Consider the following 21823-nt stretch of genomic DNA (forward strand, 5'->3'; position numbering starts at 1 on the left):
TTTTTCTTTTAAATAAGCATTTAAATGTTACTCGATGTTTACAATACCTAAAATTTATTTGATAAGAGAATGATGGAAATAAGAAACATTTTTTTTTTTTCTTATTTGAAGCCTCCCTCTTCTCCAGAAAATTATCTTTTATTTTTTTTTTTTCAGTGCTAGGGATTGAACCCAGTGCTTTTCATATGCCAGGTAACCACTCTGTCACCATGCTGCACCCACAAACCCTACGAATCATTATTAACATTTTAAAGATCCTAAATGTGTGGTTGATGCAAAACATTTGCAGGATACTGCTGCTTTATGTGCTCTTCCATCTGTGTATGTGTGTGCAAACATAATTATTGTTTCTAACCCATATAGGAATAGAAAGTGAGGTATTCGTCTAATATATTTTTTATTTTCTTTCCATTTAGACTCCTCGGAGACAGAAAAAGCTGTTCTGCCGCTACCACGATGGAAACCGGAATCCTAAATTTATTCTGGCTCCGGCCAAACAAGAGGATGAGTGGGACAAACCTCGTATTATTCGCTTCCACGATATTATTTCTGATGCAGAGATTGAAATTGTCAAAGACTTAGCAAAACCAAGGGTAACTTTTTTTTCTTCTCAGTTGAGTGACTGTGATAATCTCTTCTTTGCCAAGTGACAGGAAGGAGAACTAAGGTGGCCATAACTTCAGATGGTTGTAAGTGTTATTGCCCCAACATAGTGGTTTACACTAGTTGTCCTCATTTGTTATCAGCACCAGGAACACACCCTATGGCTGGGCTTTAAACAGTAGGTAAGGAAAACCGTAGATGTTTCTTCATGCATGAGAAACCTGATGCTGTCTTACTGGAGAACCTTTCTTTCTTCCTTTCTTTCTACATATTTTGTAGCCTTCAGTACCTACCGCTCACAGTTAAACGTCTCACACATACTATATTTTTATAGGAATCTCGCTAATTTTAAAATGTTCCCTAATGTTAGTTTGTATCATTTTTTGACATTTTCTTGTATGTGTTTTGTTTGCACGTGTGTCCGTGTACCACGTGCACTCTGTGCCTATAGAGGCTTGAGGGTGTCAGACCCTCTGGAACTGGAGTTACAGATTGTTGTGTTCTGCCACGTGGGTGCAGGGAATCGAACCTCAGTCCTCTGCAAGAGCAGCAAAGCTCTACAGAACTGCAGGGCCCTCTCTGCAGCCCCCTTCATCTATCTTAGTAAGAAGAGCAGTCGGGCTCGAGTTACACCTGACTCTACACGGGTAGTGTTTGTCATGGAAGCTTGTCTTTGTGTGAGAACGTGGAGACTATCTCTCTGTCCTTGCCCTTCCCGATCATTTTGTTCTTTAAAACAGCACATTTCATTAGTGGTAAAATGCAAGCTTTTGTAGAGTTATTAAATAAATTCTGATTATTATTTCTTTTGTAATATGTAGGGGTTGACACATTTCTGTAAAAGTCGAGGTAGTGTTTTTGGGCTTTGCCAGCTGTGGGGTCTCTGTCCTGACTACTCAGCTCTGCCATCTGGTGTAAAAGCCGCCAAAGAGAGCCTGTGGGTAAAAGTAGTGGTTACGGTACCGTCAGGTTTTTACTTCTAAGAGTTGGTTGCAGCTGGTTTGGCTGGTCGGCTTCCTGGCTGTGTGTATATGTACTTAGATAAACTTGAATTTTTTATTTTTTCTAAATTTTTTAAACATAATATTTTTATTGATTATTTGGGAATTTCACATCATGCACCCAGTCTTCCCAGATGTCCCCCACCCTGTGGCCTCCCCCCAAAAAAGAAAAAAAAAAAAAAACCACAAGTCCAACTTGTGCTGCCCATATAAACTTAAAATTTTTTAAATTTTATTATTTTTCCAAACTTATACTTTTTGGTTTTATCAAAAAAAAGAAAGAAGAAAAGATGGCACTGTAGGTGCAAAGTTTGATGTGGTGCGTATGGGTGCTGTCCAGGGCCATTCTCGCCAGTCAGCGGCCAGGCAGAATGCCTCTTAATGTGACTCCATATTTCCTCATTCGCTCTTGAGTTCCTAAGTTGGCCCTTTATTTGTAGTCAGACCCAGTTTACCTGTATTCCTTGGTAGGATATTTGTGAAGAATTCACTTTTGAGATGCAAGGCCTAAGTCTCCAAAGGAAATACTTTAGTTGGGATTGTTTTGGATCAATAAATTCAGTGACAACGTTACTTTTTAGTCATTTCAGAATCCTCTCCAATATAGAAAGTCTGAAATGGTTGTCTTGGCCTTCAGCTTCCCTTTCGAGCCTAGCTGCACTGCTTTTCTAGCTCCTGCGGGAAGGCCGTTTGACTGTGTATGTTTCTGAGGACATACCATCTCTTGAAAAGATAAATGACCTTAAATTTTAGACATTAACCTTTGTGAACATGTCTCATTGCAGTTACAATCAGAGGTTTTAGAGTGGATGATTAATTATAAATAGCCTTTGGGTTTGTTGTTGTTGTTGTTCTTTTGCCAGACAGGGTTTCTCTATATAGCCCTGTCAGTCCTGGAACTAGCTCTGTAGACCAGGCTGACCTTGACCTTACAGAGATCTGCCTGCCTCTACCTCCCAAATGCTAGGATTAAAGGTGTGTGTTACCACCCTGCACTGTTTAAACAGCCATTCTTACAGCTATAAATTGTTTTTTACATTTTAGGAATTTTTCTTCTTATCACATTCTCTAACTATTGAAGAAATTTAATTTCCAGTCTTTTCTATTTGTGTGGCCTGTATTTGTGTTTCATGTAGTGCAAAAGCAAGTAAAATACTTTTTAAGAAACACACCAAAAAACTAAATGGCTTTCAAGGGTCAACACAAGGTGATTGGAAGGGTATTGAGTTATTTTCTCTATTCATCCTCTTGTTTAAAGAAAAAGAAAAGAAAACCGAAAGTTCTGACTGGTTAGGTAAATGTGATTCATTTTTTGTCTTGTAATGCAACTATTTTGATGGTTGGCTTCACAGCTGAGGCGAGCCACCATTTCAAACCCAATAACAGGAGACTTGGAGACGGTACATTACAGAATTAGCAAAAGGTAAGAGATGTATGCTGCATATTTTTCCTCCTAAAGAGTATTTGAACATCCTACCGGAAGTCTTATCATTCACAGATAGTTCATTTCCAGTCTCCAGCTCAAGTGGCCGCCTTCCACATACGAAGAGTGATGCATGGACGCATGCTTTGTGTTTCACAGGCTCCCTTTAACTAGAAGTTCTGTTTATGTCTGTCTGGTCTCCTGTCTCGGGAGTTGAGTGCTCTGTATTTTTAGGATCAGGTATTAAACACCAGGAAATTACCTGGTCCTTTTCTTTTCCCCTCTGTTGTGAGAGTGGGAATAAAGGAAAGAAGCAGTGGGTTAATCTGGGGTAGAGGGCTGCAGAGCCTCCCACCCTCGTCTGTGGCGACTGCACTTTAGCCTGCCATGGCCATTGGGAAGTAATCCGTTCTTACTGGAGTTTTTCATTAAAAAGAAAGTCACTAGCCCAAAAGTTGGCTGTGGAAAGAGCAGTTCAGTCTTCCAAACGACTTGTGATCTCTGTGATCTAGGTGATGCAGAGAGCCTGAAAAACAGTTTTGTCTTGGTGGAAGTTTTAAAATGATGATCTCACGTAGAATACTTTTTAAACTCTATTTGAAGAACATTAAACTTCTAGACCTGGGGGAAAGTTCCTGTGAAACCCTCTGCTGCAGATCGTTTCCATACAGCCTCAAATGATTTTAGTTCAAAAAAGTGAAAGGACAATAAATACATGTACAGTCAAATTCTGTCGGCCATTTTCCTCCTGGCTTAGGAGTGGCTGGTCTTCTGCCACCTTCCTGAATGTTTTGCTGATTCGAACCATTACCCACCATGCAGACCAATCGGAATCCTTCCAATCACCTGTGGCTTGGCAAAACCAACCTACATGAACAGAGCCCAAACGGCCTGCTGGAGTGTAAGCCCTTGTCCTTTCTCTTTTTTCTTTTTGTAGCTGAGCCGAGCTACAGTACATGACCCTGAGACGGGGAAATTGACCACAGCACAGTACAGAGTATCTAAGAGGTAAGGGAGCAATGGAGAGAACTTGAGGAATTCTTGGAGTGGTCTTTCTTGACAATCTAATTTTGACAAAATATCATTTTTGTTTCTAAGATGTAGATGTCAGGGGAAGGTCTTGATATCTGTGCTCAATTTCCATGATGGACCAGTAAGCAGACACAGGCAGTTACAGGTGTTCCCCAAATCACTGCTCAGGGTAAAGTGCCTGGTGAGGCTCTGGCAGTGCTCACCGCCACCTGAGTGTCTCATGTTGAGAGAATGCCTTAAAGGCGCTGCACAGAGCAAGGGCCAAGGTAGACTCAGCTGTGAGTTCATCTGTGAGTCACCAGAAACTGTGAAAGAAATGCCTGGAAGGACAGTGAAGCGTCTACAAGTCAGTTTCAAATTCCTTGCTTTTAGCAACATTTGAAGTAATTTTTAAGAATATGGTGCAGCTCAGCTGAGTAAGGTTAGTACAGCATTGACTCACCTATGTGATAAAGGTTTCTCAGATCAGAAAATGATTCTGTTTGATTCTAAACCTAGTTAAACTTTTCCACAGATGCAACAATTAGAGATAAATATAAGCCCTCATCTCATTATAAATGTTTAAATATATTTGATAGTAATTGTTTAATCAATTGCTTAGATTAATATGTACTAATACTAGTTAAAATAACTCAGTCTGAAGCTACTGCTTTTAAAATTTGTGGTTTTGGTTTTTTTTGTTTGTTTGTTTTTGTTTTTTGTGTGTGTGTGTGTGTGTGTGTGTGTTTCGAGACAGGGTTTCTCTGTGTAGCTTTGGAGGCTGTCCTGGAACTCCTTTGTAGACCAGGCTGGCCTCAGACTCACAGAGATCTGCCTGCCTCTGCCTCCCGAGTGCTGGGATTACAGGCGTGCGCTACCACCACCGGGTTTAAAATTTGTTTTAAAGGGGTTTTTTGATTGATTTATTAATTGTGTGTGTGTGTGTGTGTGTGTGTGTGTGTGTGTGTGTGTGTGTGTGTGTGTGTGCGCGTGTGCGTGTGCGCGCGTGCGCATCCCAGAGTAGACATGTAGAAGTCAGATGTTCTCTGAATTTTTTAGTTAATTGAGTCTTCCTGTCTCTACGTCCCATCTTTGCATAGGAGGGCTGGAATTTACAGACTTTTTTTTATTTTTTGAGACAGAGTTTCTCTGTGTAGCTTTGCGCCTTTCCTGGAACTCACTTTGGAGACCAGGCTGGCCTTGAACTCACAGAGATCTGCCTGGCTTTGCCTCCCAAGTGCTGGGATTGATTAAAGGTGTGTGGCACCACTGCCCAGCTAAAGATAGTATTTTTAACACAAGCTTTTATGTAACAGGAAATTTATAGTTTTATCAGTTATAAATATTTTTGTCTTAGAGAACCAGAATGTGAAGAATGAACTTTTGGGTATAAGATTAAAACTCTAGAATAAGATTTCTCAAATTAACATGCTTGACCTTTAAAAACTTTTTTATTGTTATTTGTAGCACTGGAAGTTGAACCCAGGGCCTCTCATATTTTCCCAGGCTAAGGTGTAGCCCAGGCTATCACTGGACTCATGGTCATCCTGCTTCATCATCTTCAGCATCTTCCTGTTGGCAAGTGCCACAGTGGTTGACAGTTGATTTGAATCAGGTCATTTGTTGTTGTTGGCTATTTGAGCACGGTGAGTGCCATCTCTGGCACTCACTAAATGTAGGAAAAGTTAAGTTGCTTGTTAGTGCTGTGGTAGGACAAGTCCCCAAAACCTACTACTCTGCCTCCTCTGAGAACCACTGACTAGGAGATTGGGATGAATCAGGTTCTGGGTGCAGGCAGGAGGAATGGTGTAGGATTGCCATGTATTATGTTCATTGTTTAAAAATGTGACAAATTACATTTTATTTATGTGTATGTGTGCATGTTTGTGTGCATGTGTGTGCAGTCACATACATGCTGCATGTAGTGCACATATGGAGACCAGAGGACAATTTGTAAGCTGCTGTGATGGTGCATGCACTCAGGAAGCAGAGGCAGGAGGATTTCTACGAATTTGAGGCCACCCTGGTTGCAAAGTAGTCAGGATTACAAAAAACCAGGGTAGCTGGGGACATTAGGCTAGGCAGCATTTATACCCCTCACTGGTCCTGTTCATGGTTTTCTAACGCTAAATAATTGTGAGCAACAAATCTGTGTGGTGTTGTGTGTTAAATATATTTAACATAAAGATCATTTCCTAGAAGTTATCAACACTTTCAAAGTAACAGGATGAAATAATTTGAAACTATTAAAGTTAAATTGAAAGTTATCAGTTAAGAAACAGTACAAAGAAATATGTAGAAAGTACTTAAAAAAAAAAAAAAACAAAGATTATTGGTATAGCAAAAGCAAAGAGGCTGGCTAGGTGAACAAATTCAACATTGCCATAATCCTTTTATTTATTGATTTATTTGGCAAAGTAATATTCCCTTCATGTGTTAAGCATGAACATAAATGTGGCGTACATGTTCTGGTTTTCTGTCTCTCTCTGTACTGTTGTTCCTTGGCTCTTGTGCCAAAAAGAGCAGAGGAAAGAAGAGTTGTGGGTTTTCTGGCATGCCCGTGGTTGAGACCTCTCTAACAGCAGAAGATGGATTACCAAGAGAGAAGTGTACAGAGTTACTTAAGACTTTTTCATGACTTAAGGCTTTCAGAAATGAAGACCCAAAGAAACAGAAAACCATTTGATAATGTAAATGGTTGACTAATGGTGACGTGCTCTAACAGTAATAAACTGGAGGGACTTTAGCTGCGTCTGCTTCTCCAGACACTTAGCATTTCTGTGTCCAGGTCTTAGTGCTCAGACTTCTGTGGCCTGCTTGCCACAAACTTAGCAGAGACGTGGATGAAGTAAAGTTAGCCATGGTCTGCTTTAGATCTACTCATAATGAGAGCAGTTATCCTTAAGGAACATGAACAGACAGTGAGGATTTGCAAAAACTAATTTGGGTGAATTTGTTCTAAGACATGATTTACTGTGCTTCTGTGAACTGTAATCAATCTTGATTTCAGGTTAATCCTAAACTGATTTTCCATTCTGTCACTGAATCCAAATATGACCTTCTTTGGCCAGGTGTGCCTGTGCATGCTTGTAATTCCAGTATTCAGGAGGCCAAGACCAGGGAATCTGTGAGTTTGAGGTTAGCCTAGTGTACTTAGAGGACGCAAAACAAAGTATCCTCAAAAGCTATTTCTACATTTCAGAGACTTGCGCATGGGTTTGACATTTTCACAGTCAGAAAGCTAGTAAGTATTAGGTTCTCCTGATTTGGATGCTTCTAAGGAATATTTAAAATTTCAAAGGAGGAAAGGGGAAATGATACAGTTCTATTATAATCTTAAAAATTAAAAAACCAAACTCTCATGAATGAAGTGCTTTGGATGACATTTTAAAAAACTTTCTATATATAAAATGACACAGTGAAGGAATTCTCAGCCAAGGACATCATTGGACTCTTACTGGTTTCAAATACCTTGTGTTGAAAGTGATTCACAAATATTTGTTTTCTTACAGCTAACTACTCTCAAAATTTCAGACTTACTGTTTAAGGATTCTAGTTTTATAACCCTGAGAAGTGGCTTTGTCGGGTTATTTGAGAAAAGCATAATCATACTTGATGTTGTACATTCTAAGTGGCAACAGAAGGCTTCCAGCCAGTAGCATCCAATGCCTGAGAAGAATTTTGACCAGTCTTGGCAAAGTATGGTGTGTTTTGAATGAACTAGTGAAAAATGAACTTTATATTTCAGTGACTTTAATATTTATTTTTAAAGGAATGTATCAAAATAAAAATAAGCTTTGAGAGACAGACCTTAGCCATTAAAGAAGCTTCCCACTGGAAATATTGGGTATACTTTAACAAATAAGTTTTTTACTATTAGAGGAAGAATTTCACAGATGAATGAAGGAATGGATGGATGGGTGGGTAGGTGGGTAGGTAGATCCAGATACTTGTCATTACCAGTTGAAGTCAAGTTTTCTTTGTGGTGCCAGGGATCATGTACTAGGCAGGGGCTGTACCCTGCACTGTGTCCCTGGCCCTCTTCTGTGTAGAGACGGGGTTCAGTTAAGTTACTGATGCACAGTTGCCATGTGATCCTCCTGTCTCCCTAATACTTAGGAGTACCCTAGTATAGGCCTGAGCCACTGAACACAGTTGTGAAACCTGAAATTTGAAGTTTCTATTAACATTTGAAGTTCTAAATAAACCAACATTTTGTTTCCCTTATAAGTTATGAGGAAAAGGTTTCATAGGAGAAAATATATGTTCTGATTTTAGTTAATGTAATAATCCCTTTTGCTCTAGCAACATCTGCACTTTGTAACATTCCAAAAAGGAGATATTTCCAAGTGATTATATCATTTTGTGTAGAAGGAAAGGTTCCAGCATTCCAGCAAATGGAATTTTCTTTGGCAGAGCACTCATGGAAGTTTGCTACTGTTTACAAAAGTTCAGGCTGGCCATGATGGGTACCTGTAGTCTCAATTCAAACTATAGGTAACATTGAGCAGGTAAATCATGTCTGTCTTTTTCTATAGGAAAATCAAATACCCCCAACAAAAACCAAAACAATACTTACCTTTTATTTCCGGCTGGATCAATGGCTAGATGAGATGGATTTAAGGTTTGAAAGGTTTGGTTCTGTGCTGTGAAAAGACAGTTAAGTTGGGTGAACTCTGAAGTCGGCTTGCTGTGGCACAGATCCTGCTGTGAAGTAAACAGTCTGCTTAAACTAGGAGGAAGGGTCTTTGCTTTTGGTGGATTATTCTTGGAAACAATTTTCAGTTTTTCACTCTGAAGTAATGATTTATTTCCAACAATCATTTATTTATTTTAATTTTATAATTATATTTATATGTCATAAACATGACATTTATGCCTAAAATTAACTTACTCATGTTGCTAAGGAGCAAGTATAAGAATCTAAAAGTATTTTTATAATACTAAAGCAAATATGCAGAATTTGGGGTTTTTGTTTGTTGTTTTTTTGAGATAGGGTCTCTATGTAGTCCTAGCTGTTCTAGAACTTGCTGTGTAGACCAGACTAGCCCCCAAGCTAACAGAGATCCTCCTCATTCTGCCCCCAGAGTGCTGGGCTTAAAGGCAGGAGCCACCACACCCCGCCAGAATGGCGTAAATTTTAATGATTTCAAACTGTTTAAAACTGCCCTAACGTTTAGTGCCACTGCCCTCTAATGGATTAAACAGTGGTTTTCAATGGGAGAGCATCAAAGTGGGCAGGTGTATAGTATTATTGCTCAATTATCCTACAAAGACTAAAATTCTCAGTCTGGCTAATTAGTCTTTGTCTACCATTAAGCACTTAAAGAATTATTGCCAGGCGGTGGTGACACATGTCTTTAATCCCAACACTTGGGAGGCAGAGCCAGACAGATCTCTTGTGAGTTTGAGGCCAACCTGTTCTACAGAGAGAGATCCAAGACAGACACCAAAACTACATAGAGAAACCTTGTCTCAAAAAAAAAAAAAAATTATTAGAAATTGGAAATGTTGCTCTTAGGAACTAGTACTTTATAAGCCCAGCATTATGATTTGCCTTTACAAAGGAACAGTATAATGATTTTATATTAGCTAATTGTAAGATGTTGGTTTTCACAGCTGTGTTGTGGAAGGAGGTGTGATAGTATTCAGATTGTGTTACTGACATCTTCCTGTGGTGGTCTGTAACTCTCTCCAAAATGGAGGCTGTTGTTTATTCCTCAGCCAACTTTCCTGTGATGCTTTTAAGATTTGTATGTTAAAGAAAAGTCGGGATTATTTAAAGTAGAGGAATCTTGCTTTTTAAAAATGTAATTTTTTAATTGAAGTAATTGAAAGTACAAGCCCTGTTATGAGTTCAAAAGAAAGATATTTGGCTATTTGATTTTTAATGGAGGATGTAGTGCATGTAGAATTAATTACTAGAGCAGGTAGGTGGATGCGGGAGGATTGGGGGTTCAGCTCATAGTGAGTTCAAGGCCAGCCTGACCACTTGAGATCCGTTCTCAAAACAAACAGTAGACATTTAAAAAGTTGGTAGCTGTCAGAGAAGTGGAAGGAGAAGTTGGTTTCTGTCTTTGGGCAGTAAATTTCATGTTGTGATAAAAGCTGGCTTTATGGAACTTTATTAGAACATACCGCCTTATTTTGTGATTAATGTAAATAAGAAAATTAGGGCTGGGTATATCCCCTCAGTGTTAAAATGTTTGCCTAGCATATGTAATGTCCTGGGTTTCATCCTCAGTACTACAAAATGAAATATAATAAAAAAAGATAGAAAAGTGATACAGAGTTGTTCTTTTTACTGGACAGTTAGGTTAGCAAGAATACTGTTAAAACAATGGACTGTAGAATCAAAGCTTAATGAGAAAGAAGAAAATGTTGATGGACTGGTCAGAAGCGAACAAAGGACATACTGGAACTTGGGGTCCATCTTGTTTTAAGATCTGAGGTTTAACCTCAGCCTTACATTGGCAGTACAGCTTCCAAGTCACAAAATTCACTTTTTTATTTTTATGTTTAAAATTTTTTAATTTTAATTTTACTTTATGAATATGGGTATTTTGCAAATATGTCTGCATAAATGCATGGCATGCCTGGTGCCAGCAGAGGCCAGAAGAAGGCATCAGATACCCTGGAACTGGAATTACCATGTCTGCTGGAAACCAAACCCAGGTCCTCTGGAGGAGCAGCCAATGCTCTTAACTGATGAGCCATCTCTCCAGCCTTATTTTTGCATTTTTTAAAATTTTATTAATTTAGTTAGTCCCGTTTTTGGAGACAGGGTTTCTCTGTGTAATAGCCCTGGCTGTCCTGGAAATCTCTTTGTAGACCAGACTGGCCTTAAACTCAGAGATTCACCTGACTCTGCCTCTTGAGTTAGGATAAAGGTGTGTGCCACCACTGTCCAGCATTGTTTTTATTTTTAAATTTTTATAAGTTTTGTTCTTTCAGGCAGGGTTTTCTTCTGTAGCTGAGGGTGACTTCAAACTCTCAGCACTATCTCAGCTTCCCAGATCCTGGGATTGAAGCCTCCACTTCAGCCTCAGCTGTCAAACACCTTTCAGAAGTGTGTACTTCAGTTCTAAGTCCTTTAGTTGTGCAGTTATCATTTAATCCCAGGCATTTTTATATAGTAACGTTCACTAAACATGGATTTCCTTTTTCATGCGTCATGTGGAGAGCAGAGGTTGACATCAGGAGTCTTTGTTTTCTGTATTTTTTTTTTTTTTTTTTTTAAACTGAAGATCTCGTCCTGAACTTGGAGTCTGCCAATTTGGCTAGTCTACCTAGCAAGCTTATCTAAGGATTCAGTCTGTCTCTTAAGGACCTGGACACTTTATCCACTGAGCCATTTCCCCAGACTCCTTAAACATTTTTCATGCACACCCCTAATCATGAATCCATGAATGGAGTTAACTCACTACCCACCCTACTCCCACTCCATACCACCCCATGGCAGCCAGTAATTGCTTTCTATACTGATTTGCCTGTTCTGCATATTTCACATAAGTGGAGTCATAGAACGTGAGGCTCTTTGTGTCTAGTTTCTTTCACTTAACATGTTTTTAGGATTTTATGTTACAGCATGTATCCTTGCTTTATTCCTTTAATGGCACAATAATTCATGTTTTTAGATTTACTACATTTGTAATGAGTCTGTTCATAAATTGATGAACATTAATAAGGTTGTTACTTTTTGGCTGATAATGTTGCTATGAACATTTCTGTATTTTATGATTTAGTTTTTCTTGAGTATCTAAATAGTAGAATTGCTGGTGATAAACTATGTCTAACATTTAAAGGAAGTGCTAGAATGATTTCTAGAAGGTCTGCACCATTTTATTTTCCTGCCAGCAATGTATTATAAAACTTATTAAGCAAATAATGCATGAATTTGTTCCCAGTAAAACACCATCGTAGAGCAGCCCCCCAAACCCTTTGACCTAGTCAGCTACTATACTGTATGTAGAAGAAATAATTGTTTCCAGCTTAATATGTATTTTTCTGAAATGTTCAGAAATTTTCAGTGTAAATAAGTGAGTGCCCCTGCAGTTCCAGCTGTTCAGGAGACTGGGTAAGATTTCTCAAACCCAGAAGTTGGAGATGAGGTAATAAAATGAGGCCTTGTCTCAAGAGCGAAAAGGAGGGAGGGCAAGAGGAGGACCCCCAATATAGGAAGCAGCATTAATAGTTTCCCTCCATGAATGCAGTATTTTATAGAAGTGCAACATGGGATTTCCTCTAACTGCAGAGTGTGTCACCATTAAGAAACTATTAGTGGACATCCGTCAGACGAGCAGATCAAGCAGACGAGTTTATTAAGTTTATTATCCAGCTGGGTATGGTAGTTTACATAGTTATCCTAGTACTTGGGAGACTGAATCAAGGGGCACTGCAGATGAAGGCCAGCCTGAACTCCACAGTGAAACTCAGAAAACTAAGGATGAGAAGGAAGCGTCACGATAGACATTGGGTTAGCATGCAGTGTCCTGGCTGGATTTGATCTCTAACACTGTGTTGAAGAAGTCTAATGTCCTCTGTGTTGCTTTGAAAGTGGCAGCTGTTGGGCTTTTATCTAATGAAATAGTAGCCATAAAACTGATATTTTCTTGTCCTAGTGCTTGGCTGGCTGGCTATGAAGACCCTGTGGTGTCTAGAATTAACATGAGAATACAAGATCTCACAGGACTAGATGTTTCCACAGCAGAGGAATTACAGGTAAGCAACCGCAGCATCTGAAGTTATTCCTGCTTCTCCAGGAGACTCTTCCTTTTACATTTCCTGCATTGAACAGACAGTGCTTTACTTGTACAAGCGACCCTGTAAGCCAAAGCATTCAAAACACTTTATCACTGCAGAAATTGAAAATTTGAAAGATACCTATTACTAAACTTAATATTAAGCGTACTCTTAAATTTCCAAATTATATTTATTTTATCATGGTATATGCATACTCATGTATATGCTGTGGGTTCTCAGAACTGGACTCAAGTTACCCAGCATGGTGGCCTTTACCCATTGAGCCATCATACTAGTCCCTAATTTTTCCTGGACCCAGCCTCCTTATGAATGGCTGGGGTAACTTTGGCTCTTTAAAAGGTATTCTTTAAATTGAGGTATAATTGGGTGTCATACATTTTACCTTGGTTTAGGTATATTTACTTGGTTGTGACCTCATCACCATGATTTAATTTCAGGTGTTTTCATCACCCTAGCAAGAAACTGTCCATACCCTGAGCAGTAACTTCCTATTCCCCTTCCCAAGCCCCTGGTACCATTAGCTACTTTGTACTTCTATGAATATACTTATTTTGTATATAGGAATTGCTTAACATGTGACCTTTATATCAGATTTCTTTCAGTAAACATTATGTTGCTAAGGTTTATGCATGTGGCAGCATGTATCCCTACTTTATTCTGTCTACAGCATGATTCCTTTCGCGGAGTCACCTTTTCTCTGTCTGCTCATCAGTTGATGGATATCTAGGTTCTGCTTTTTTGCTGCCGTGACTAATTCTGCATACAAGTTTTTATAGGACAAAACATGGGAAATTCCCACGTTTTATGTGTGTACAAATGAGAGTGAACTCATGTGACAGCCCTGCACTTAACATCTGAAGAGCATTCAAGTTGTTTTCCAAAGTGGGTGCGGCAGCAACACGTGAACCTCCTTAATTAACACTGTCCTTTCCCGGTGTTAGTGCAGCATGCACAGTGAATGTGAACTGCTGTTTCCGGGTTCCCTTGCGTATTCCTGATGAATAATGTGATACTGGACATTGTTCACAGGCTTATTGGTCATTTCTCCTGTTCTGTTAATCTGTGTTCTTCTTTATATATTCTGGATGCTGCTCCCTCATCAGACAACTGACTTGTAGATAAATCCTGTTCTGTGACCTAGCCTCACTTTCTCAGTGGTGTCCATTAACACATAGAGTTTTAATCTATGTGTGGTTCATGTATTTGCACACCATGAGGAAGTCAGGTGTTGGGCGTCCCTTGAGATGGGGTCTCACTAAAGCTGGAGCCTAGGTTAGGTTGGCTAGTCGGTGAGCCCCAGTGATCCTCCTGCCCCTGCTGCAAATCCTCACCTCACTTCCCAGTGCTGGGCTTCCATAGTCGCAGCTGGGCCCTGCTTTTACAAACGTGGATGCCAGGACCCTGACCTCGAGGCCTCATACCTGCCAGCAAGCACTCTTACCCTAACCCGAGCCCTCTCTACCCACAAGTCTCACTCACTGCTGCAGCTTGCTCCAACTTTCTGCTGCATGTGTCACGTGACCCACAGCCAACACTTGAGTTTCCTCCTGCAGTGAGAACTTCCGTTCTCTTCCTCGGTGCTCTAGCAACTAAGTCTTCAGTCTCAAGCATGTGACCACACACTCTACCCTTGGCCCTGAAGAATTGTGTTATCACTTGTATTCGAGTCTATTTGTCTTGACAGTTCACAACATTAGAAATAATGAACCAACGTGTTGTACTTTTTATTTAAAAAAAAAAAGCTTGAATGTACTTGTCCCAGTTTTAGTATGGACTTCCATTTTGTGACATGCTGTACTTCTGAGTTGGTTTTCTCCTTTGTGCTCCCCGTACTCGGAGGTATCTGAGGTGACTTCCTCCTCCTTCCACTCACCTGCCATCAGGAAGTCCCCAGGCTGCTCGTCTGGAGTCTCTCAGACAAGAGCGGACACATGTCCCTCTCCGGCATTTGTACCTTCGCTCTCGTCTGTGCTGCACCTGCCCTCTCTGTCGACTGCCACATGGGTGTGTCACTGCGATGGGCAGGTGACACAGGTCCAGGCTGTGCTGTCTGTGATGCGCAGTAGAGTTCTGACAGCCTTTGAGAGGGGTGATGGGATTGCTCCTGACCTGATGGGTAGTAAGTTGTTACAGGGAGAGTTAGAGCAGCTTCTGTGCTGTATTGTCAGTCTCCCACAGCAGCTGCGCAGACAGTCACTGCAAAGCAGGGCAGCCTGGGGAGAGCCCTTAACTTGTCATTGAGTCTCGGATCATCTTCCTGGTGTTTTATCTCATTGTTTTAAAAGTCATTTTGATGTGTTTTTTTCTTGCCTAATCTTCTACCCTACTAGAGAATTGATACATTTCTCCTTCCTAGAGGATACAATTGTTTCCACAACATAAGTAAAGGACACAGTGTATAATTTACAGATGGCATCTTCTGTGTCATGGTGGTGCTCTTAACTGTTCATTTGTCAGCATTTGATTTTGTGATGGAGGATAGGGTTAAAGAAAACTACATTTTCGTTTTATATTGTGTCCTACATTATAACTGTCACGTGAACTTAGACCAAATGCCTCTTTTACTGGGGCATCATGGGGACCATCTGAATTATTAGGACCCTCCAGCAGGAATGATTACATTGGTATGGACTTCTTCCCTTTAACCTAAAATGATAAAAATTACGTAAAAGAAAACTTATGTTTGTTAAAGTGCATTGGGCTAGAGAGATGGCTGAGTGATTAAGAGCATTGGTTGCTCTTCCAGAGGTTCAGTTCCCAGCACCCACATGGCAACTCACAATCTCCTGTAACTCCATTTCCAGAGGACCCAATGCCCACTTCCTGCGTCCACAGGTTCCACCACATATGATGCACATATAATCATGAAGACATGCACACATGCAAAATAGTTTTTATAGTTTTTAAAGTTTACCTAACAATATAAGAGGTGAAAATGGGGGCTCTTAAGAATTTTTTGAATATTAATCTTGGTCGCGCCCCCCCCCCCTTTGTGATACTAGATGTTGGACTCAGGAACTCAATCTTTGCAAACCTCTGGGCTCTTGAATGGTAATATTAATAGTTCTCATTCATGTTTTGTTTCTTTCCTTCAGGTCGCAAATTATGGAGTTGGAGGACAGTATGAACCCCATTTTGACTTTGCACGGGTATGTGAAACTGAATCCACTTTAGGTACCCCATGTTTAGAGACAGATCTTCGTGCTGCTTGATTAAGACAGGCAGACTTTATTGGGGGTGTGGGGATGGTGCAGCTGTAATGAGGAATTCAGTGAGAGACTAAGCTCAACTGCAGGTTATGGGGTAGGGGGCAGTAGGGAGCCAATGACTGAGCAGTGATTGGGCTATCTCACTGCACAGGGACAGGAGCCTGATGGGAGATGAGATACTAGGGTGGAGAGATAAGCATGAAAAGGTCCGAAACCAGGGCCCAGCTGAGGAGAGGGTGCAGAGGAACTGAGGTGTGATCAGGAAGAATGCCTCTGTGGGTCTTGTCTTCATATAAAAACCCGTTGACTGCTTGAAAGTTGTGCCAGGAGATCTTGAGAAGTCTCCAAAGAAAACAATAGCAAAAGCACTCAGGAACATTGAAGACACTGGTTCAGTGCACTGTGAGCCCGGAAGAATGAAAGGTTACTTCCCGCAGACACACTGCACAGACAGTTGGGGATGAGGTGTGAAGGAACACTCTTGTCAGCACCTGGAGCTCTGAGAGGGGTTTGCCCAGAGACTCTAGTCCCATCACATCCTTCGGAAGGAAAAGACTGGCTGAACACCTGCCAGAGAGGGGAACCGTTCTCTAGGAGTTTGATTAGAGTGTAGACCTGGCCTCATGAGAAGGATTCAGGTTGCTCAGTGTGGTAATGGTTTTCAGTATGGCAGAAGCAAATTAAAAAAAAATAATCTGTGGATAAGGTGCATCTTGAGACTGTAGCAGGCAGCAGGCAGACGCTCACTCAGTCGCTGTGTACCATGTGTGGTCCTTACAAATGAATAAGCCATCTCCAAGGTTGATGTCTTGTTTAAGTGGAGCACACCAAGAATGCACCATTGGTGCATTCACAACACTCAGTATGATGTCACCAAGTCTGCTTATTTTTGCATATGGCTCTGCACTCTCATACATGTGACTTTATGTAATTCCCGTCATGTCCAAGGCATATCACTATACGTCACAAGCCTCCCATAAAGTACTGTTCTGTTACCACACACTCCCTTCCTTCTCCCATCTTTAATTTCTGCTAACACCATTACATAGAAGAACACACTATTGATTCGTTCAGAAAAACAGGTCTAGAGTTTGTTTTCTCTGAATTTTGCCAAAAGTATCCAGTGTGAGCTGATATAAGCACTTGAGGCTAGTGTGGGCACAGCTCAGTGGTAATACATTTGGAGTATGTTCTTTAACTTACTACTACTGTGTCCCTGGAGTGTTCATATTACTGAGTTTTATACCATCATATTCACTGCTTTATCCACAGAAAGATGAGCCGGATGCTTTCAGAGAGCTTGGGACAGGAAATAGAATTGCTACGTGGCTGTTCTATGTAAGTTACAGCTAAATTGAGATTGGATTGCATGACTTCCTAATTTTGGTGTGTTCCATGAAGTTGTTGTGAGGCTCACTCCTGTCCACTACATAGTCATGTCAAAGCCAGCCTGGGTCTCAAACAGAAAAAGGCTTGGGGGTGAGGCTCCATGCTTTGGCTAGTGTGCAGGAAGGCCTGGGTTGATTTCTAGCATGTCATAGGCCAGACATAGGGCTGCATGCCTGCAGTCCCTGTACTTGGAAGGCAGAAGGATCAAGGTCATCCTTGGGTATATAGCAAGTTTGAGGCCAGCATTGATTATGAGACCTTGTCTCAGAGGGGGAAGGGTGTTGTTTAAAAATTATTTCCTGGTGGTGGCGGCGCACACCTTTAATCCCAGCACTCGGGAGGCAGATGGATCTCTTTGAGTTCAAGACCAGCCTGGTCTACATGAGCGAGTTCCAGGAAAGGCGCAAAGCTACACAGAGACACCCTGTCTTGAAAAACCAGAAAAAAACCCCAGAAACCAAACAACAAAAAAATTATTGATCATCCTAGCACTTGGAGATGTTCAGTATTTTAGAATATATCTACATATGCACACATTATAAACATGTAGCTTTACAGTTTACACAAACTGAACATGTCTGGTAATCAGCACTCAGATTAGGACATAGCACAAAACAGTAGCTATTTTCATGGTTGAAGTTTCAAAAATTATGTTTGTTAGAATTTGTGCGTGTGTGTGAGAAAGAGAAAGAGAGAGAGATATGAGGATTAAACTCAGGGCCTAAAATATGCTAAGCAAACACTGTCTCTAAGCTACACGCCCAACTCCAAAATTAATATTTGTTCCATTTCATCAAACTTTTCTGTTCTATGACAGATCACCCCCAAGTGTTCTTCCCTTTGGTGGACGTGGTGGTGGTGGGGGTCAAACCTAGGGTCTCATTCGTGTTCTGAATGGCTTTAAATAAGTCCTTATTTCCTCCTGTAGCAGAGATGTTAATTGGTCTTAATGTCATGAAACCTGTTCAGATCTCTCATATTGTTGCATTCATTTGCACAGCACTTGGATCTTCTGGAGGCTTAAGCAGATGGTCTCTGTGGGCTTCCATACTTAGAGTTGTAGTATAGTTGGAGTGCTTCCTGTGGGAACAAAAGCAGAGCCTCCTTTCCAAAGCAACAATCCTTACATCCAAATTTTGAAGTCAGGATGCCTTTAAAAATGTGTGTGTGTATGTATGCGTTTATATATGTATATGTATGTATATTGGTTTAACTTAGCAGCCTTTACAGTCAAATGCCTTCCTGAAGTTAGCTCATTAGCTGTCCAAAATTGTAAAGAAAACACAATGTATTTAATCCAGACTCTGTGTATTTTCTATCTTTATGTGGCTATTTTTTATATTACTTTTATTATCTCTTTAAAGACTATTTTTTTAAACTATTTATTTCTTTATATAACTGCCTATACTCATTTTCCTCTCCCTTTTAGGCCTACGTACATTTTTACACACATTGTAAACCGTTTAGATGTTTATTCCATCCAAATCTGTCTTATTGTGTATCTGTAATCCTTTTCTGGCCAGGAGAGATTTTAAACTGCTAAGCTGTGCAGCAGCTTTGGCTGTTGATTCTGCCCCATTCAGCTTCCCAACATGGCAGAGGTACACTTACCATCAGCTCTGGGAGCCATGCTCACTGCCAACTCTGGGAAGCAGTGAGTCTGTGCCTCCATCAAACAGCGTGTAGCCCAGAAACCACCACCACCACCACCCTTTTTTTTGTCTGTACTAGCGAAAGCTAAATCTGCTTGGAGATGCCTCTGTGTACCATGGTGGGAATCCTTCATGCTGTAGGCCAAGCTCAGATGTCACAGAATCTCTGCGCCATAGCCTACATGAGAGGCACAAACTAGGAAGCTGCTCTGGCTCTGTTTTAGAACTCTGGTTTTCGAGACAGGGTTTCTCTGTGTAGCTTTATGCCTTTCCTGGAACTCGCTCATGTAGACCAGGCTGGTCTCGAACTCACAAAGATCCTCCTGCCTCTGCCTCCCAAGTGCTGGGATTAAAGGCGTGCACCACCACCACCTGGCTTAGAACTCTTTTTTAAAGCTTTCTCAAGTTTTAGGTGGAAATTCTTGCCCCATGTTTGAACACCAAATGTACTGCCTCTTGGTCCCAAGTAAACAGAGGCTTATATTAATTACAGATTGTATGACCTATGGCTCAGGCTTCTTGCTAACTAGCTCTTTCATCTTAAATTAACCCATTTCTATTAATCTATATGTTGCCACGTAGCAGCAGGCTGGCATCTCTTCTTCCCACCTGTCTTTTTCCTGTCTCTCTGCTTGGATTTCATGCCTACCTCTAAGCTGACTTGCCACAGGCCAAAGCAACTTATTTATTAACCAGTGTGAATAGCTATATTCACAGCATACAGAAAGATATCCCATAGCATTGTAGCCAATCCATGTGGTCTGGGCATCTTCACACTTGGAGAGTAGCCAGCCTCCCAAACAGAAAATTTTCCATGAACATGACATTTTTACAGCCTGTTTTTAGAAGTCATACAGTGTCCTCCTCTGTTTCTAAATCACACCTGCTAAGGAAGCACTTTACCTCTGAACTCCATCCTCAGTTCTACCTGCCTCAGGGTAAGGGAACATGGGCTCGCACCACTTGAAGGGACTCCAAAGTTATGTCAAAAGAGCAGGTAGTGACTGAGGCTCAGAATCCTGGCTTGGATCTTGAGCACTGGGAAAACAAAAACATGTAGTTAGGATGTCATTACATCTGAAAAATACAATCGGCTAGTGGTATAACCCTTATTTTTTAAATATGTGGTTTAGCAGGGCATGGTGACACAATGTTTTTAGTCACTTATTTTAGAGGTGACGTTATGATGCAATACATAGTCGGGCTTTGTTTGGTATTTTCTGCTTGTGGTGGTGGTTAAAATCTTCACACTATGATGGGTTTCCTTGTGCATGTGCTTTTTCAGTTAATTAAAGTTTGTGTTTTTATTCTAGGTTACCTTTATGATAACTATATATATTTTTTAATCTTCTGATTTTTTTTTTCATTTAAATTTTACCTAAGATAAAATTTTTTTCTCTTGTAGATGAGTGATGTGTCTGCTGGAGGAGCTACTGTTTTTCCTGAAGTAGGAGCTAGTGTTTGGCCCAAAAAAGTAAGCTCACTTTGTGGGGCTTGTTTTTATGGGTCTTTTTTTCCTGAAGTAGAGCTGCACCTACAGATGATGGTGGCCCAGGAATGAATTACATTTTCTTTTATTTATATTTATTATATGGTCTTTTTCCTGTACATATGTGTTAGATCCTGGAGTTACAGACAGTTGTGAGCTGCCATCTGGGGGCTGGGAATTGCACTGGGTCCTCTGGATTGTCTCTCCAGCCCCAAGTTACATTTTCAGACTACATTAATCTCCAAGTAAAGGCTGGGCAAGGAACAAGGGTGATAATTGAGATCTAATTTCCAAGATTTGATTTTTGTATAATTCTCTCCATATTGCTGGACTGTTCTTTAAAACTCTTTTTTGGTTTTTCAAGACAGGATTTCTCTGTATAGCCCTGGCTGTCCTGGAACTCACTCTGTAGACCAGGCTGGCCTTGAACTCAGAGATCCACCTGCCTCCCAAGTGCTGGGACTAAAGGCGTGTGCCACTATGTCCAGCTTAAACAGTCTTTTGTCAACCATGTTAACTTCCATATGAGTAAGAAAACATTTCAAAGTGATAGACTCATGGAATTAGAGAACACTCTTCGCTACTGTAGAAGGAACAGGAAAGTGTATGTGCTGTGAAAAGTGAAGACCTAGCATTTTGTCTGGTGATAATTTTGATTATTATCCACAGGGCACCGCTGTCTTCTGGTATAATCTGTTTGCCAGTGGAGAAGGAGATTACAGCACACGCCATGCAGCCTGTCCCGTGCTAGTTGGAAACAAATGGGGTAAATAGTTCCTGTAGTCTCTGAAAAATGAGTTCTTTATTTCACTTTGAAACTTTATAACCTGCACCTTAAAACAAACTGCCTCTTCCCATGATTTGCCATATGGCTTCATGTTGTATGGGATTCAGCTAAGCCTGATATGAATATAAATTTGCATCCCATAGATGAGCATTTTAGTGAGATTGTTTTTGAGGGTAGGTGCTCCATTTCACTTGAGTTTTCCAAGAAGTATTAGATCAGTGGACTTCTTTCCCCAGAAAGGTCGCAGTCTGAGAGCATGTAGTGATGAGTGAGGCAGAACGGGGCACAGTGCAGACGAGTGACTGAGACGGAAGACGAGAGAGTGTCTCTCCCTGAGCTAATGGGGCCTGCCTTAGCTTAGTCTCTGTGTCCTCAGCACACAGCAGTTACTTTTCAGGCATGTTAAGTGCTGGAATAGATTTGGCCTAAGGCTGGGACAGCACTTGGTTCTAGTGTATTATTTAAGAGGCCTCCTCTCAGACCTTGCAGGTATAGG

At 40.7% G+C, this 21823-nt stretch overlaps 1 protein-coding gene and 1 long non-coding RNA gene across 4 annotated transcripts in view; one reads left to right on the plus strand and one right to left on the minus strand.

Annotated features, from left to right (window-relative positions):
- Positions 1 to 21823, plus strand: part of P4ha1 (prolyl 4-hydroxylase subunit alpha 1) — a 58094-nt gene that overhangs the window by 34581 nt on the left and 1690 nt on the right. Inside the window, exons 8-14 of one of the 2 annotated variants that reach the window (XM_036167567.1) lie at positions 417 to 593; positions 2957 to 3027; positions 12660 to 12759; positions 15897 to 15950; positions 17283 to 17348; positions 20457 to 20525; positions 21210 to 21306. In XM_036167567.1, the coding sequence (XP_036023460.1) occupies positions 417 to 593; positions 2957 to 3027; positions 12660 to 12759; positions 15897 to 15950; positions 17283 to 17348; positions 20457 to 20525; positions 21210 to 21306 (634 nt within the window). Of the gene's footprint in view, positions 1 to 416; positions 594 to 2956; positions 3028 to 3964; positions 4036 to 12659; positions 12760 to 15896; positions 15951 to 17282; positions 17349 to 20456; positions 20526 to 21209; positions 21307 to 21823 lie in introns of both variants that reach the window. The other variant, XM_036167568.1, reaches the window with a different exon arrangement.
- The window catches only part of LOC118569587, a 35527-nt gene continuing 26061 nt past the window's right edge, over positions 12358 to 21823 (minus strand). For both annotated transcript variants that reach the window (XR_004943082.1, XR_004943083.1), the window contains exons 3-4: positions 14675 to 14910; positions 12358 to 12822 (exon numbers count right to left, since the gene is read on the minus strand). This is a non-coding gene — a long non-coding RNA (uncharacterized LOC118569587). The remainder of the gene's footprint in view (positions 12823 to 14674; positions 14911 to 21823) is intronic.

The sequence above is a fragment of the Onychomys torridus genome, chromosome 18, assembly GCF_903995425.1.
Source record: "Onychomys torridus chromosome 18, mOncTor1.1, whole genome shotgun sequence".
Taxonomy (NCBI): domain Eukaryota; kingdom Metazoa; phylum Chordata; class Mammalia; order Rodentia; family Cricetidae; genus Onychomys; species Onychomys torridus.